Genomic DNA, 14,922 nt, shown 5'->3' with positions numbered 1-14,922 from the left:
GAAAGATTATCCACAAACGGAATGCATTCAAGACAGCTGACCATCTTCCCAGGAGTGGTCGTTGCAGCAAATTCACCAGAAGGTCTGACCGTGCAAAGCCCAGAATAGTAAAAAAATAAATAAAAAAAGAAAAATAAATTCACAATGGCACAATTAGAAGATGGATGGTTTGCTTGGAAGGGTGGTTTGCTTTGCAAGCATGGTTTGCTTGGAAGGGTTGCCAGGAAAAAAGCCTTTTCTGTCTAAAAAGAGGTTCACAAAACTGCATCTGAACAAGGCACAGGATTTCTGGACCAATGGAAGACCCCAAACAATTGCGCAGTTGAAAATCTGCATAATGGATGAATGGGGAAAATGCTACGTAATTTTGATCAACTTATGTTTCCAGTGCCCTCATGCCTAAGTGTTAATAACAAAAAAAAGTGATGTTATACATTGGCAAACAGCAACGTTTTTTGGAGAATGTTACAGCCACCAGATTTAAAATGAACCCATATTTTCAACAAACAACTACATTCACATGTTAAACTATCCAAAGAATTGTGATACAGTTTACAATATTGTAGAAAGCGAAGACATTTACATAGTCCATTTACATACTGTTCCACCTTTTTTTGGGAATCGGGGTTACGTTGTTTGTACAAGGTGGTATTTCCCTAATACTAAGACCCGCTACAATCAGAAGGGTTTAAGTGATTTCTGTGAATTTCCCCAGCCATGTTTCTTCCAATGTTGATGATTCAAGCTCTATCCTTTGTGGTGTTTATGTGTTAAATGGTTCTTATCCCCATTGCAGTAATTTTATTCATGTTTTTTTTTTTTTTTTGCTTTTCATTTGTCCCTACTTAAACAGTGACTTTTTTTGACCAGGGAGTGTAATATTGCATTCAGAGCAAATTAAATTCTAACCTCCATCAACCAGTCTGAAAGATCAAATTTACATTACCATCAAAGAAAGCGTTTCTTTTACATTCTGCCCATCCTCATAATTTATGTTTAGTGTACCATCTGTGGCAAACTGTTAAATCAGAGTACAGATCTAACTGAATTTGGATCTAAGAGCCTCCAATAAAATACATTGCTTGTCTTGTTGGGGGGAAAAAGGAACACTCCATGCAGAAAAAATGAGTAACAAAATGGTCAAAGGAGACAAGCAAAATGTCTGTTACAATTTATTAGCATTCAGTTTAAATATGTTTATATTTCTTTGCTAAAATTTTAGGCATTCAACATCTTCATTCACAGTCATATACAAACATGACACAATATTACTAACTATTTCAAAGTAAAAGCTCTGTTTCAAGTAATTGTGGGAACTGGGTTGGGATTCAAGTGACATTTCAACAAGCCTCAACCCTGAAAAAGACCTTTATTTTATTTAGAAATCTCAGCCTCAGCAGCAATAAACTCATATATTACCCTTCTGATGATCTTGGCCCAGCTAACCATGAACAAAACTACTGGTGCATTTCTAAATGGTTGTAAATGTTTGCGTGTAGATATATTAAAATGTTACATGTGGTGACTATAACAACTGATTAAAAAAAAGTGAACATAATACACAGCCCTGCCATGTCAAGCTCAAGCTTTTTATCCATTACAGTTAGATTTATTGTGACAAAATAAAAATAAAAATGAGAAACCGGCCACAAAACAAATTGTACACACACACATAGAAAAAAAAGACCCATCAGTCTCTATTAGCAGCACTACCTCCTCTTCAGTGCTGCGTTCCTGCTGCCTTTGTTGCTTCCCCCTGGCTTGCTGGACCCCTTAGAGAAGAGCTTGGTCATAAACTCTGAGACATCTGGCAACTCAGGATTGGGATTTAGCATGTTAATGGACTGCTCCATCTCCTGTAAAAAAAAAAAAAAGAACAAAACCCCCAAACTTCAGTTTTATTCCTTTTATAAGACCGCAACGTTGTAAGAGGGTAACAATAGCAGCTATAGACATCAATTCCCTCTATAGCCTCAGTTTTCTCTCTCTCTCTCCCCAAGTAAATCAGGAAAGGAAGAAAAAAAATGATCTAAAGACTGACCTGGGATTCACATATGTTCAATACGGTTTATATCACATGTTCTTAAATATTTATATTGTCACATAATACTGAATATAATTAGAGAAACCCGTGTAGAATTAACTTTAACCACGGCTGGAAAGTTCGTTAAATAGTAATACTATAAATTGCACTTATAATTTTCTAATTGCAGCTAGGCCAGGGGTGTCAAACTGCATCCAGAAAGGCTCATGTGAGTGTAGGCTTTCATTCCAAAACCCAGAAGCCACACCAGTATAATTAGTCATTTTTGGCTTTCAATAGGCTATTAGGTGTAGCTTTTGATTGGTTCGAAGGAAAGCCTGACCTCACATGGGTCATTCAAGATCCAATTTGACACACCAGGCCTAGCTGCATCCAAAAAGCCTTTTCTAGATCCAGTTTGACAAACTAAAATCTGTATTTTACTTTACTTATATTACGTTCAAAGGATTTGGCAGATTCCCTTCTTCGGCATGACTTACATAAGTACTTTGGCGTCTTCATCAATAAATATATCCTTACACTTCAAGATCGAGATTATCATTAAGTCAAACAGAATTTTTTTTATTAAATAAAAAGGATGTTTAAATATTTCTTTGCCAATCATCCATAATGTTTATATAAAATATGGAAAAATATATATTTTTTGGAAATCAAGACTTCTCCAATAATGCAGTTAGTGAAGCAGATTACAACAAAAACTGTACTTGCAAGTGCATGTGTTGTTTTAAAAGTTATTTTACATTGTGTAAACTCGTTGTCACAAAATTCATTTTCTCATTTACCTTTCTCATTTCTGGGTCGTTGGTATTCACCACTTTTGGAAGCAGAACAATAATTAGTAAGGGAAGGACCATCATCATGACCTAGAGGAGATAGAAAGAAGACAAAGAATACCAAATTTAGGCATTTTAAATCTAAATATTAAGATATTAAAATAGACATGCAAATATAAACAAGAAAATAATTCTCATAAAAATCAACCTGCTTGACATTAAACTTTTGAATTTTAAGACAATGCCTACCATCGGATTCATAAGGAAATCGGTCCACCCCCACGTCTCTCGCTTCATGAAGTATGAATGCAGCCCGTTGGCTCTTAACTGCAGGGGGTACGGCTGTCGGACTACCTCTGACGTCTTGATGTAGTTCACCAAGCGGGCCCTGTAGTAAATAATAACAGGCTGAGTACAGAGTCTGGACAAAACAGTAACGAGATGAGGTCTAAGAGTTTGACAGTAAGTGTTACCTCATTTTCCCTTTAGAAGTGATGTCTACTCGGGCTGGCTCAAATTTATAAGATGGAGATATGATTTCAACTACATAGGAACCAGATGGAACATCATGCACAGCAAAACTCCCGTCTGTCCTGTAGGAGAGAAGCAACAATGCTGCTTTCTGTTTTCCTTTTATACAGTGCATGTGAAATAAAATGTATGTTTATAAGTAAATAATCAGCAATGGGGTAATGCTGATCCATTAATTAAACTACATTTAATTTTATATATAGCGCACTTTTTAAAATGGTCACTGTCACAAAGCAGCTTTACAGAATGAAAAGAAAACTAATAGTAATAAAGCAAATTAGTATGAAACGTGTCAGGAAAATGTATACATTAAAATAGTCAGATTAAAAAAAAAACTTTAAAACAACAATTTCTTTTTGTTATATGGGTAGGCTTGCATTTTTATTACTTTAAATTTGAGTATTTTACAAGAAAATCACAACCAGAAAATGTCTCTGTACTTTTTACCTGCTAAATATTAATACTCATATTTTAAGTTGTGGAATGGTTTAGCCTTTTTTAAGACTCACATTATTATATTTACTTTAATCCGTTGCTTTATGCTTTTATATTTTTACCTTTAGTCATTTAATGTAATTCCTTTTTAGAATTACTGAAATTAGTTATGTTTTAAGCTTATTGTGATCCTGATCTTCTCTACTGTTTGTTTAACTTCCTGTAGGATGAATAAAGTACTTCGCTAGTAGATATTAGATACATCTAGTTGCTCCCTTGCAAGACGTTAAAGGAAATGATGATGATGATGATAATAATAATAATAATGTCATGTTATTTATTTAACCAGTTTAGTTGGGAATCAGAACAGAACAGAATCAATGGGAAATAAAAAAAACTTGATTTTTTTAACATAGCTGGAGCTGAACTTTTGTCTTCTTAAGCACTTTAACACACAACATATGATATAATATGAAATGTTTTTCATTGTTAAATAACACGTGAATCTGTTTATTAGTAGTGTATATTAGACAAATCCCTACCAATGGGCTGTTACTATGGAAACCGTAATATATTAGACCGGAAGCTCTGATATAAGCTACTCCTTCCTACAGTAGGAACTGCTGTCAGACATGTTATTAAAGAAACTTAATCAAGTCTGATCGAACTAAGCTACTGACAAGTTTTTTTATATCTCTCTCATATACCCTGCACATTATACTTGCATGTCATGCTTGTCACATAACACTACATAATGTTGAATACTTTGTATTACTAAAAAAAGTTAGTTATTATTGCAGCTAAACCCCAGGAGTCAGATCCCACTGCTCCATAAACCGCTAGGGACGTTGCCATGGCTAGCTAACAACCAGCTAGCTAACTAGCGCTTAGCATAGTGATGGGCACTTAGATTTTGGTGACTACATATTACAAGGTTTAATGCAATTTACCTGAGGAATCCGATATACTCGCCTCCCTCTACCAGGACCCGAGCTGAAGAGACCCAGTCCTGCGCTTTCACACCCGAGACAATCGCACGGCCCTCGATCTTGAAGCGGTCTCCATTGCCCGCAACAGGCCCGGGCTCCGACTCGACGAAACAGTACGACAGCACGAACGCCGACTGGAAAATAACATACGCGTCCACTATTCTTTTAAGATGCCGCATCGCATCGACTACACTCTAAACACGCTGTTTTAACGTTCAGTAGATAGCAGTGACCCTTGAATCAGCTGAATTGCTCGGCTGTAAGCGTTCACTCAGGGCATCGAGTCCTAACACCGGAAGTGGAAACGCTTCGTGATCACGTGATCGAATCTTCTCAAAAACTACTGCATTGTTGTCTCCACCCCTTGGCCGCTTGCTTCGACTCCGCCCACTTACAAAGAATCGAATCAGGCGCGACTCCGCCCCATTGATTTGCAGCGCCGGGCATTTGTGCGGTGTTCCTGTGTTCAACTGGCAGTTTTATTGGATGCAAAAATATACAGCTCTTCAATTCATTATTGTTATGTTACTCTGTACAGTTCAGTAGACAAGCGACACAGTGAGCTGAAACAGTCTGTCAACCAAATATATTCAGCCAACAGTGGCTGGAGATAAAGTTAGAAAACATAGGATGAAAGGTATAGAAAAACAATATATCTTAAATATAATCTAAACCTCCCACACCTCAACGTGGGGTCTCCCATGGTCCTGTATATATGATAAAGTGGTATAGACGATGATTGAGTTTTTTTTTCTTTTCTAAAGCACCTGTAAACTGTAATGTTTGAAAGGTGGAGGTGTTTTGGTACATAATTTTCAAGCAAATGGTGTGATTTCTTTTGGAGGATTGTATTTTAAATCTTTCTGACACTTCAGTGTAAGTTGATCCAGACTTCAATGTAAGTTGATCCACACAGATCCAGGATATTAAGTTTGAGAACACCAGATTTAGTGTCTTCCTTGCTCTACCACAATCACTTCTGTTTAGAGGTGATTAGGTCAATCAGGTGTTCAAGGAAAACACTAAATTGTAAAGGACAGTATATATTTTAAACAGTAGGAGAACATGCCAACTCCATGAACACACATGCAGGAATCGAACTGGGATCCTAAAGAAGCAAGGCGACTGCTAGCCACTAAGCCACTGTGCCACCAAAACTCAACCATCAGCTGGAAAATGTTTGTTTTTTGTGATTCTCAAAGGCCAGTATTGGAACAAAAGGTTCAATAATCAGCAGTGCTTATTACAGGGCTTTTGGAATGGCTAAAGAGTATCACCCGAGGGCTTTGTGATTTTGCCCGACAGGATTTTTCTTTACTAAAGGTTAATTAAAATTCTACAGCCAGTGGATAGATAATTCTTGACTCCCCCCCCGTATTATAGATACACCATATTTTATATACAGTACATACTTTGTCTTCTAGCTTTCATAGCCATCTGATCACATGACCACACTTGGTTGGGTATGTTTGGTTGACAGACTGTTTCAGCTCACCGTTTCAGTGCTATGGCGTTCTTTGTTCTGATATGCTCTACAGAGTAACAGAACCATAATAAATTTAAAATTGTATACTACACTCTTGTACCTCAAAACTACGCTCTGTACTGTAAGCATTTATAATAATTGTAATCTCATTAAAGAGGATGGATAACATTTTCAGCTCCTTCACAAAGCAGGATTAAGTTTTTGGCTTTGCAACTGGAAAAAAAAGATACACATCACAGTAGTTAAAACGCAATTGAAGACATTTGGCAAATTTTGCACATTTATTTAGAAGCTGATTAAAAGAAAAGTCACCATGATGCACAATCATTTCATCCATGAAAAAGCATAAGACAGCAAAAGCTTTAATAACTTAAGACTGCAGGACTAGAAGCTCTTCATGATAAGACGTTGTAGGAGGAGCCTACTCAGGACCGGTTCATCAAATCCACTTCAGCAAGTGCACAATGTGGTGCTACGGGTTAAAAATGTAATCATGGCACTTCTGTGAGTTACCTGATTTTTTTACAGTCTCATAGAGTTGACTGAGTGCCACTAATAGAAAAAAAGTCCACTTCAATGTGAAGCAGTCAAGGTTTATAGGAAATGTTTAACCCTTTAAGACATGTCTCCATTTTGGATGCAGGAAAGGTCTGAATTGGTCAGTTCATCTGTCTCCCCATTCACTATTGAGCCATGTCCTCTTCTGGAGTAATACAAAGACTCAGTTTATTTCATGGTCAAAGGGCAGCTTTGAAAACTGCAGCAAGTGCATGTAGTGGTCGTATCCTCAAGTGTGGCAGTGAGACATCAGCGCAACTGTGACAGATAGGATTCGACTGCCTGAAAATGGTAAAAAAAAAATGCATACAAGATTTATACAAGATAAAATATTATATATATTGCAATCCCATTTAAAAAAAAACGTGTGTTTAAAATAATCCACCTTGCTTAATTCTCCCACAGTTCCAGGTACTGAGGATAATGGACAAGTGTCTTCCCAAAGATCAAGCAGCAGCTTCCTCATTGCCTGCACATTCCTGGAACACACACAATACATTTCGTGAATCGAGTCTTTTTAAGAGCAAGCATGATAAGTGCAAACAAAAATGTTTTACAAAGCAATATTGCACAGGATTGGAGTATTACTTCTCATTTGAACAGCGATCATGCACGGTTTTTCCATTTGATGAGAGTTCAGGCCACCATTTCTTAACAACTGATTGAACCCAGTGCAAAGCCACAGTGAGGTGCCTTTATAAAAAAGAAAATAATAATAATAAAATTAATTCACATTAGAAACAGACAAATCTCCAACTGGTTTTATAAACAAAGATTACTTACACTTCGTATCTTCCAAGAAGGAGCATCTTCACTTGTGGTAAAAGGTCGACACAGCAACCAATAGAAACGCAGGACTGTTCCTCTTGAAGGCTTTAAAGCAAAAGGCAGAATGCTGCACATAAGGCACACTACAGGATAAATAAACTTAACACTGACAGAAAAGGTATTTACCTTTTTGTGAGAACAGGAAGACAGTCAACCAACACCCCTGTGTCTTGTATTCTGTGAAACATACAAAATATATTGATTTTTTTTTTTATCGGATTTTTCTTTGAAATGTGGAATAAGCCTGACAAGGACAAGAGTACAAAAGAATAATAATATATTAGTTTATCAGTAAGATTTATTGCTAAAACCGTACCTGGTCAAATAAGCCACTAGTTCACTAGCATTTCTTCGCCAAAGTGTCAAAGCCACATTTAACCTGAGATTCCTCCCAAAGAGCACATGAGTCATTGTGTCATGGTCCTTGGACAACTTGTAGAAACAAAACAACAAAAAAAATTAAATTGTTTAAGCCTTGAAGAAAAGATCAAAGTAGCACAGGATTGGCCTTGATAATAGTTACATGTCTGTGTTCAAGTATGTAATGCTTACAGTTACCAGTTTAAAATAAAAAAAAATTAATGACAAACTTTCCATCATCATCTTTCTCCATCACCCTCCTCCCCTGAAGTTTCAGCTTGTGTGGTATGGTATTGTATGATATCTAACATCTAAGGATAAAAACTTTTGTACCTTTATAACTCTTTATGCCTCTGAGGAATCCTTTTGTCTATTTCTACAGATAACAGTGTGTTTCATCAAGAGAAAACAGTCTGTAGTCTGTAGAAACAGTAGTCTGTTTCTAACTAACCACTTAAAATAGCCGATAAACATTAAGTCCTTAGGATGATAAACTGCCCGGTCATTGCTCTTCTTACTATGATACATTTGTCATGTAACACCAGGGCAAAATTAAAGCAGTGAACTCCAGACACCAAATAGGTCCAGTACGTCGTGTTTATGATATTTTTGCAAGATGATCAATTCAACCTGTAACTAACCTCTGTAAAGTAATCCAGGTACTTGGAGCCAGCTCCTGACATTTTTGAGACGTCTGTCGTCTTCACAGGGAATGTACACTTGTCCTTACAGTGAATGCCCTGCACGTCCTCAGCACACGTCACCTCATTTTCCTTGTTGGCCATGTCAGAGAGTCTGCCTGCTGAAGAGGCTCGTCGCCGAACGACAGATCCCACTGCTGAATGACACGTCTTCTTGCTTACCACACGTTTTACTCTGCCGTAGTTGTGCATGCAACGCCCCACTGGAAATCTGTCACACGGAGGGCAACAAAAGCAGATGCCTTGCTGGTTTACATGCTTATCAGTAATACTTATTGTTTAATTTCCTTAAAAGAAAAAAAGAATAAATTCTTGTTATGGAATTTAACATCGCAGAAAGCAGTGCTTGTCTTTGTGTGGTCATCTTTATTATATTGGCTTAAACTCACCTGTCTTTATTTATTTCTTCCTTATAAAAATAATCCACCTAAAAAGAGAGGATAAGCAAGGCTAGTATTCCTCTGATCTGCAAAAGTAACTTTAAGTATTTTGGGCTACGTTCATAAGGAATTTTTAGCACCTGTTAAAACCGCAGGTTTTAAAAGTTTTTAAAATTTAGTAAAAGTGACCTCACAACCTCAACAACAATCCCAAATTGCTATATCAAATCATACTCATTGATCACACTAAACACAGTGGAAAACAAAACACCATAAATTCCCCAATCAGAAGAGAGATTAGCGAATTATTCAGTTATACAATTTGGTCACTTCTCCGATCTTTCTTCCTTTTTTACGGCGTTCCGTCGGCAGTCACGTGACTTATAACAGGGAGACAGACCTAAACAGTTAATCAGTTCACTTGGTGGATCAGGAGCAATAAGCCAATACTTTTGAGCCAAAATCCTGAGAGTAAAAGTCTGTTTTGTTAAAGTCAGTAAAAGTCTTTTTGCTTGTTTAAGAGAATCGGGATCTCAATTTCCATGGAGAAAAATCGCGATTCACATTTTGGCAAGAATCTTTAAAGAAATCTGCAAAGATTTCTCATCCTGTGTAGGTCAGATTGCGTTAAAATACTAGTCCTCTTGGTTTCACTGGTAGCACCAGAATTTGCAACATCCACAGAACCAGATGCTAACCTACACAAGCACAAATAAGATGTCTACCTAATAAAAATTAAATTCTAAATTAAAATACTTACAGTATGTACAAGTCCTGACAGTGCTTAGGTTTTCAAAAAACAGAGGGTTACAAACTCTACTGCTAAACCTTTAACATCGCAAACACACCAGAAGTAGCAGAAAAATAAAAATACTGGAACTCATGGACAGTCACTGTACAGCACAATTTGCCCAATACTCGACATGATGATAAATAAGGGACATTATTCATTGTTCTAAACTGATGGACAGTAACATCCTCTATCAGTCATCCTGTGCACCTGGTTGTTATTAATGTTTTGTCAGGCAATACCATTTAATTTCTTAGCCACAAACACAGCACAATTTCATCACAATGGTCATCATTTACAGCAGAACTAAACTGTTTACTTAACCAAGAATAGTGCAGCTGGTCTAGTCGTCTGACTATTTCTTCATTTTCCTTCTTTAACCTTTTTGAAATTTAGTGTTGTCTAATATATCAACTGACACAAATATTTTGATTTTAACTGTGAGGTAAAACAATGGTTATGAGAAGCCATTCTACACATCGTTTTGTTATGCTGAGAATAACAAGTGACTTTTAAGCACTCTGGGATTTGTTATTTTAATGTGGACGTTCCATGGTGATGGTTCCCCCTTGTTCAGTGCTAAAGCGGAAAAAAGGGCTATTTAAAAAAGAAAAAAAAAAAAAAAAAAAACACTCCGACCCTTTTACAAAGGCGGATGCATAGTAGACATAATGGAGAATATTCTTTTAAATGTTTAACTATTGTCCATCAATGCATTGTCCTTGTTGAAATTAACGACAAGAGGCGCGTTTTTGTCAGATACCAAAAAGTCCTTGTGAACGCAGCTTTATCTGTAATCTGATCTCAGGACTGTGTGAACAACTCACCTCCCTCATGTTCTCTTCATCTGCAGGGGCGCTTCTGTGGTTGAAAAGATCGAGGGCATTGGCTTGCTTGAGCCTGTGGACATCTGCATCATTTCCAACATGATTTCCAGTGGCCATAATCAGAGAGTCTAGGGAGTAACAAAGGAACAAAAAAAAGCAAGAAGAGAAGTTAATCGCTTACTTTTAAATCAGGTACAAATTAAGGTACTTTAAAAGGTTTCCTGAAAGCTCTAACACAACCAACCTGATTCGCCCATTATAAACAACGCAGTATGAATAATTTGAGTATGAAAAGTTAACCGCAAAGGCAACAGCTAAATCTTGTAAATTGAGCCCCACCCAACAACCTATAGCAGAAGTCCTTTAAAAGTTCAAGCCTTCAGACTCTAGTGACAGTACAAAGGCAAAACTGTTATCCCCCCAAAAATTAGAGGAATAAAGAGCGGTTCTCAGCTCTGACCGAGGCAACCTGGGTTTACTTCACCACCCCATGCATGCAGGTTTACAGTAAGCAACAATTCAGCACAGCTGCACATATTCTGCAGAGGAATAGCCTCTTAAAATGCAGAAATTCTGATATTTATAAAGAAATATCTCAGCCTGCCCTCGATGCTTATGATTAGTAGCCATGATTAGCTCGCCAAATCCAAAGTGTGTGTTTTCAAAAATGTTTGGTGCAGATTTTCTATTTGTTATTCATTGAAACAGCTTTGTTTTATGTCCTGCACGTTAGAATAAATTAGTTTAGTAGGACAGTCTCATTTTGGATAAGCATTTCAGTGAGTGCTTGATGCGAATTAAGGAATGAAAATATTTTGCTCTTTAGTCAAGCACAGACTATTCTATTGGCTTCAGCTTGTTTATAATATACAGGAAATAATAACATAATGCATTGTGTTGCATTTGTTACCTTATAATAAATTTGGGAAGAAACTGATTCAGTTCTAAATCGCAATTCTATTGTGTGGCGATTCATGTATTGCCACACTGACTGCACAATAAATTATTTCAAAACTATTTTTACGTTTATAATAGAGATGAATTGGTCGATCGGCTAGTGACCAGAATGTGCTGGTTTTAAGTTTGATTGGTCATGATTGGCTGATCAGCCATTAGAAACAAGTAATTCTTTACCAAGCAAAAAAGCTTCAATTCATTTTCATGCCATTACATTAGCAAAAATCTTGAGTGTTAAAAGCCTCCGATCTGCCTTTTTCTCCAAACTTTGTGAGCATATTAGTCTGAAACACACAACTATTTACACATTTTCTTCCCTTGCGTTGGAAGCAAATTACTGGCCAAGCTTGTTTAGAAATAACAATAAGGGTAGACAATAAAGATACATGCTACTCAATAACAATTAAGATTTTTGCTTTTAATTTAATTTTAAGTTCAATGTCAAATTATTGTATTTCAAGTTATTTTACATGGGTAAATTGTTGGTGGACTTTCAGCTGCTCCCAGCAAGGGGTCACCACAGCGGACCAGGTCACACATACAATCTTGGCACAGGTTTTAAGCAAGATGCTCTTCCTGACGCAACCCTCTCGTTTTATCCGGGCGTGATGGGAAACCTAACGTTACAAGGAATGCGCTACATTTAATTAATCACTAAACTTTTAGGTCGCCACAGCGGAATATCCAGTCCGCACTACAACTACAATCTACAAACTACAATCAAATCGGCACCTAAGTATCGTGGGGTGCCTGGTAATTTCCATCCCTACCTTCTAATAAATAAATAGTGCACTGCTGTTTAGCATGTTTTTTTTTTTTTTACTAAGCAATACTACACAATAAACAGAACACTTTAGAAGAAGGATATGTGATCAACGCCAAAACCCTGATTGGAGCACCACTACATAAAAACACAGCTACACATTAATGTGAGGCGATTAGACATTTATAAAATAATGAAGTTATTGATGTATACGATTTTTTCTAATGCTTGATATTTTACCCTTCCAATGATTATCTAGTGTTTTTCTGGAAAAACTAAAGATACAGTAATAGATACACTACCTGCGCAAAAGATGTGGCGAAATTATCGTCAAATATCGCGATATGATGAAGTTGTCACGTGACTCACCACACCACACAGTTAATACAGGAAATTCACTTAGCCATATAATGACTCAAACAATAGCGTGCCTCGGCCATATTATACACACAAAAGTCTGAATTATTATTTCTTGGATTTTTATTTGATGAAATTAGCTAACGTTGCCTAGCGTTTCCTGCAAACACGTTTGAAGTGAGGCTTCGTAAAACATTACATCACTGCTCTCACGACCAATTTAATGTCATTGTTTCCTTTCTTTTAACAACTACAAGCTATGACCAGTTAAACTCACTAGGTTTAGATTTCTAGGCGCTATGGGTCAAAAACAGCCCACCAGCACAATTCACACCACTGTTCACTATGCTAAGCTATGCTATGCTATGCTAAGAAACCTAAGCTATACTGTCAAAAGCAGCCCAAGGCCGTCAACTTATCTGCTAGCCTAGAAAACTAGCAGCGAAGCTAATTTGATAATTACTTCAACAGCTATTTTTGCATTCGTTGCACTAGCTATAATTACTATAAACATTACACAACCCAGGAAATGAGCTAACTTCCTGGTCAAATCAAGCAAACAATTTGCTAACTTAAGCAATGTTGAACTTCACACAGTTAGCGTTAGCACACTGAATCACACAATAACATATGGCTCCGTTGTCACATCTCAAACGGTTTTACACTTCAATTCATCTTACCATTACATTGTGTAAAGGTCACGTAGTTTCTTCAAATTTTTGATAACGAAGTCCCGAAGCGATATTACATAGATGTCGAGTTAAAAGTTAAAGACTACTTTAGTGCACGTTCACCAACGCGGTGAAGTCAGCACCATTCAAATAAATACAAACTGGAATTGTGGGATTGAGCTAGAGGACTCGACGACACCGGGAACAAAATAAGTAGATTTAGTGACATCTAGCGGTAATAAATTGGAACTACAGAGTGGCGTACGTCTTAAGGGGTATAACAGCAGGAGGGGTTAGTTCGCTTAGAGTTCAAGTACACTCTTGGTTTTCGGTTCCTTTAAGCCAATTCAGGCAAATTCAGAGATTTCAAACCTGCTTGCTGAGCTCGTACACACTATTAGAAAGAAACACAATGTTCTTAACAGTTTTTGAATATTGTTGGTCTTTCAGCTGCTCTTATCGAGGGGTCACCTCAGAGGACCACTTTACACCAGTAAATCCATTCCATTGCAGGGCACCGAAACACACACACACACACACACACACACACACTACAAGCAATTTGGGAACAACAATCAGTCTTTGGACTGTGGGAGGACACAGTACCTGAAGGAAACCTACCAAGCACTGGGAGAACATGCAAAGTCCATGCACACAGACCTGAGGCGGGAATTAAACCCACAACAAAATACCTAGTCATCATCATCATCTCTTTCTCTCTCTCTCTCTCTCTGTCTCTATCTCTAAATTCTGTTTGTGGTTGTGGTGATACTGGATATTATCCCAGGAATGACAGGAGCACACTTATGGGATGTCAGGAAATTAAAGGGCACCTTGCACTCACTCATGCAGCAAATTAGCATACACAATCCACCTATCTGATAGTGGGAAAAAACTGAAGAACTCAGAAGAAATTAATTTAAGCACACAGAGAACCCACATCAAATCTCATACAGACTGGAAATGTGAGGAAGGAATGCCCATATTTGCTAAGCGCACATAGAAATTTACTGAGCACAAACAACCTTCAGCTGACTCCTTGATATGAATGACAAATGAAAAATATTTTTGTTTCCACCCACCATTTATTTATGCATTTTGTTTACTAATTATTTGCCCCAGTTTGTACCTGGTAACTCAGTTTAGCAGCCAAAATACATGCCATGTCTGGTTTGTTTCATGCAACTAGGTCTATTCAGGATCAAAATGCTTGCTCAATGCAAGCCAATCAAAGTTGGGGTGGTGTCATCATCTGGCCAAACAAACCACACCAAAGACATATACACACCAGGATTCAACTCAAATAGACTAAATGTAGCATATGTGAAAACACACTTAGGAAGCTTGGCAGGCAAGGTTCACAGGACATTTGGTAAAGACACTGGTGTATATATAGACTGAGATCCCACAGGACACAACAGAATTCACAAAATTCACTTTAAAAAGGTTTTCATTTAGATGTGGGCGCAGAC

At 37.3% G+C, this 14,922-nt stretch overlaps 2 protein-coding genes across 3 annotated transcripts; both read right to left on the bottom strand.

Annotated features, from left to right (window-relative positions):
• Window positions 1-1,159: 1,159 nt before the first annotated feature.
• Window positions 1,160-5,084, bottom strand: emc7b (ER membrane protein complex subunit 7b). Its single transcript, XM_053488569.1, has 5 exons — window positions 4,734-5,084; window positions 3,291-3,410; window positions 3,067-3,205; window positions 2,827-2,907; window positions 1,160-1,856 (listed from the first exon to the last, which is right to left on the bottom strand). Exons 1-5 carry the CDS (start codon window positions 4,949-4,951, stop codon window positions 1,710-1,712), a joined length of 705 nt encoding a protein of 234 aa, XP_053344544.1. The 5' UTR covers window positions 4,952-5,084; the 3' UTR covers window positions 1,160-1,709.
• Window positions 5,085-6,511: 1,427 nt separating this feature from the next.
• Window positions 6,512-13,633, bottom strand: katnbl1 (katanin p80 subunit B-like 1). 2 transcript variants are annotated; one of them, XM_053488506.1, is made up of 10 exons: window positions 13,460-13,633; window positions 10,703-10,830; window positions 9,095-9,132; window positions 8,646-8,916; window positions 7,961-8,076; window positions 7,771-7,821; window positions 7,600-7,689; window positions 7,405-7,509; window positions 7,202-7,295; window positions 6,512-7,098 (listed from the first exon to the last, which is right to left on the bottom strand). In XM_053488506.1, exons 2-10 carry the CDS (start codon window positions 10,817-10,819, stop codon window positions 7,066-7,068), a joined length of 915 nt encoding a protein of 304 aa, XP_053344481.1. In that variant the 5' UTR covers window positions 10,820-10,830; window positions 13,460-13,633; the 3' UTR covers window positions 6,512-7,065. The 2 variants fall into 2 exon arrangements, with proteins under 2 accessions (XP_053344481.1, XP_053344482.1); XM_053488507.1 differs by lacking the exons at window positions 9,095-9,132; window positions 13,460-13,633 and having other exon boundaries at window positions 10,703-10,831.
• Between the last annotated feature and the right edge of the window lie 1,289 nt (window positions 13,634-14,922).

This window comes from Clarias gariepinus, chromosome 27, assembly GCF_024256425.1.
Source record: "Clarias gariepinus isolate MV-2021 ecotype Netherlands chromosome 27, CGAR_prim_01v2, whole genome shotgun sequence".
Lineage (NCBI taxonomy): Eukaryota > Metazoa > Chordata > Actinopteri > Siluriformes > Clariidae > Clarias > Clarias gariepinus.
This window is presented reverse-complemented; position numbering and strand designations above follow the sequence as displayed.

Excerpts from the sequence above, each read along its gene's own strand:
- emc7b (XM_053488569.1), bottom strand. The coding sequence starts at position 4,951 with ATGCGGCATCTTAAAAGAATAGTGGACGCGTATGTTATTTTCCAGTCG. Across the intron at positions 2,908-3,066 it reads ATTTCCTTATGAATCCGATG|GTCATGATGATGGTCCTTCC; the intron begins GTAGGCATTGTC and ends TATCTCCTCTAG. Across the intron at positions 1,857-2,826 it reads ACGACCCAGAAATGAGAAAG|GAGATGGAGCAGTCCATTAA; the intron begins GTAAATGAGAAA and ends TTTTTTTTACAG.
- katnbl1 (XM_053488506.1), bottom strand. The coding sequence starts at position 10,819 with ATGGCCACTGGAAATCATGTTGGAAATGATGCAGATGTCCACAGGCTC. Across the intron at positions 9,133-10,702 it reads ATGAAGAGAACATGAGGGAG|GTGGATTATTTTTATAAGGA; the intron begins GTGAGTTGTTCA and ends CTCTCTTTTTAG. Across the intron at positions 7,099-7,201 it reads CTGTGGGAGAATTAAGCAAG|GCAGTCGAATCCTATCTGTC; the intron begins GTGGATTATTTT and ends TACCATTTTCAG.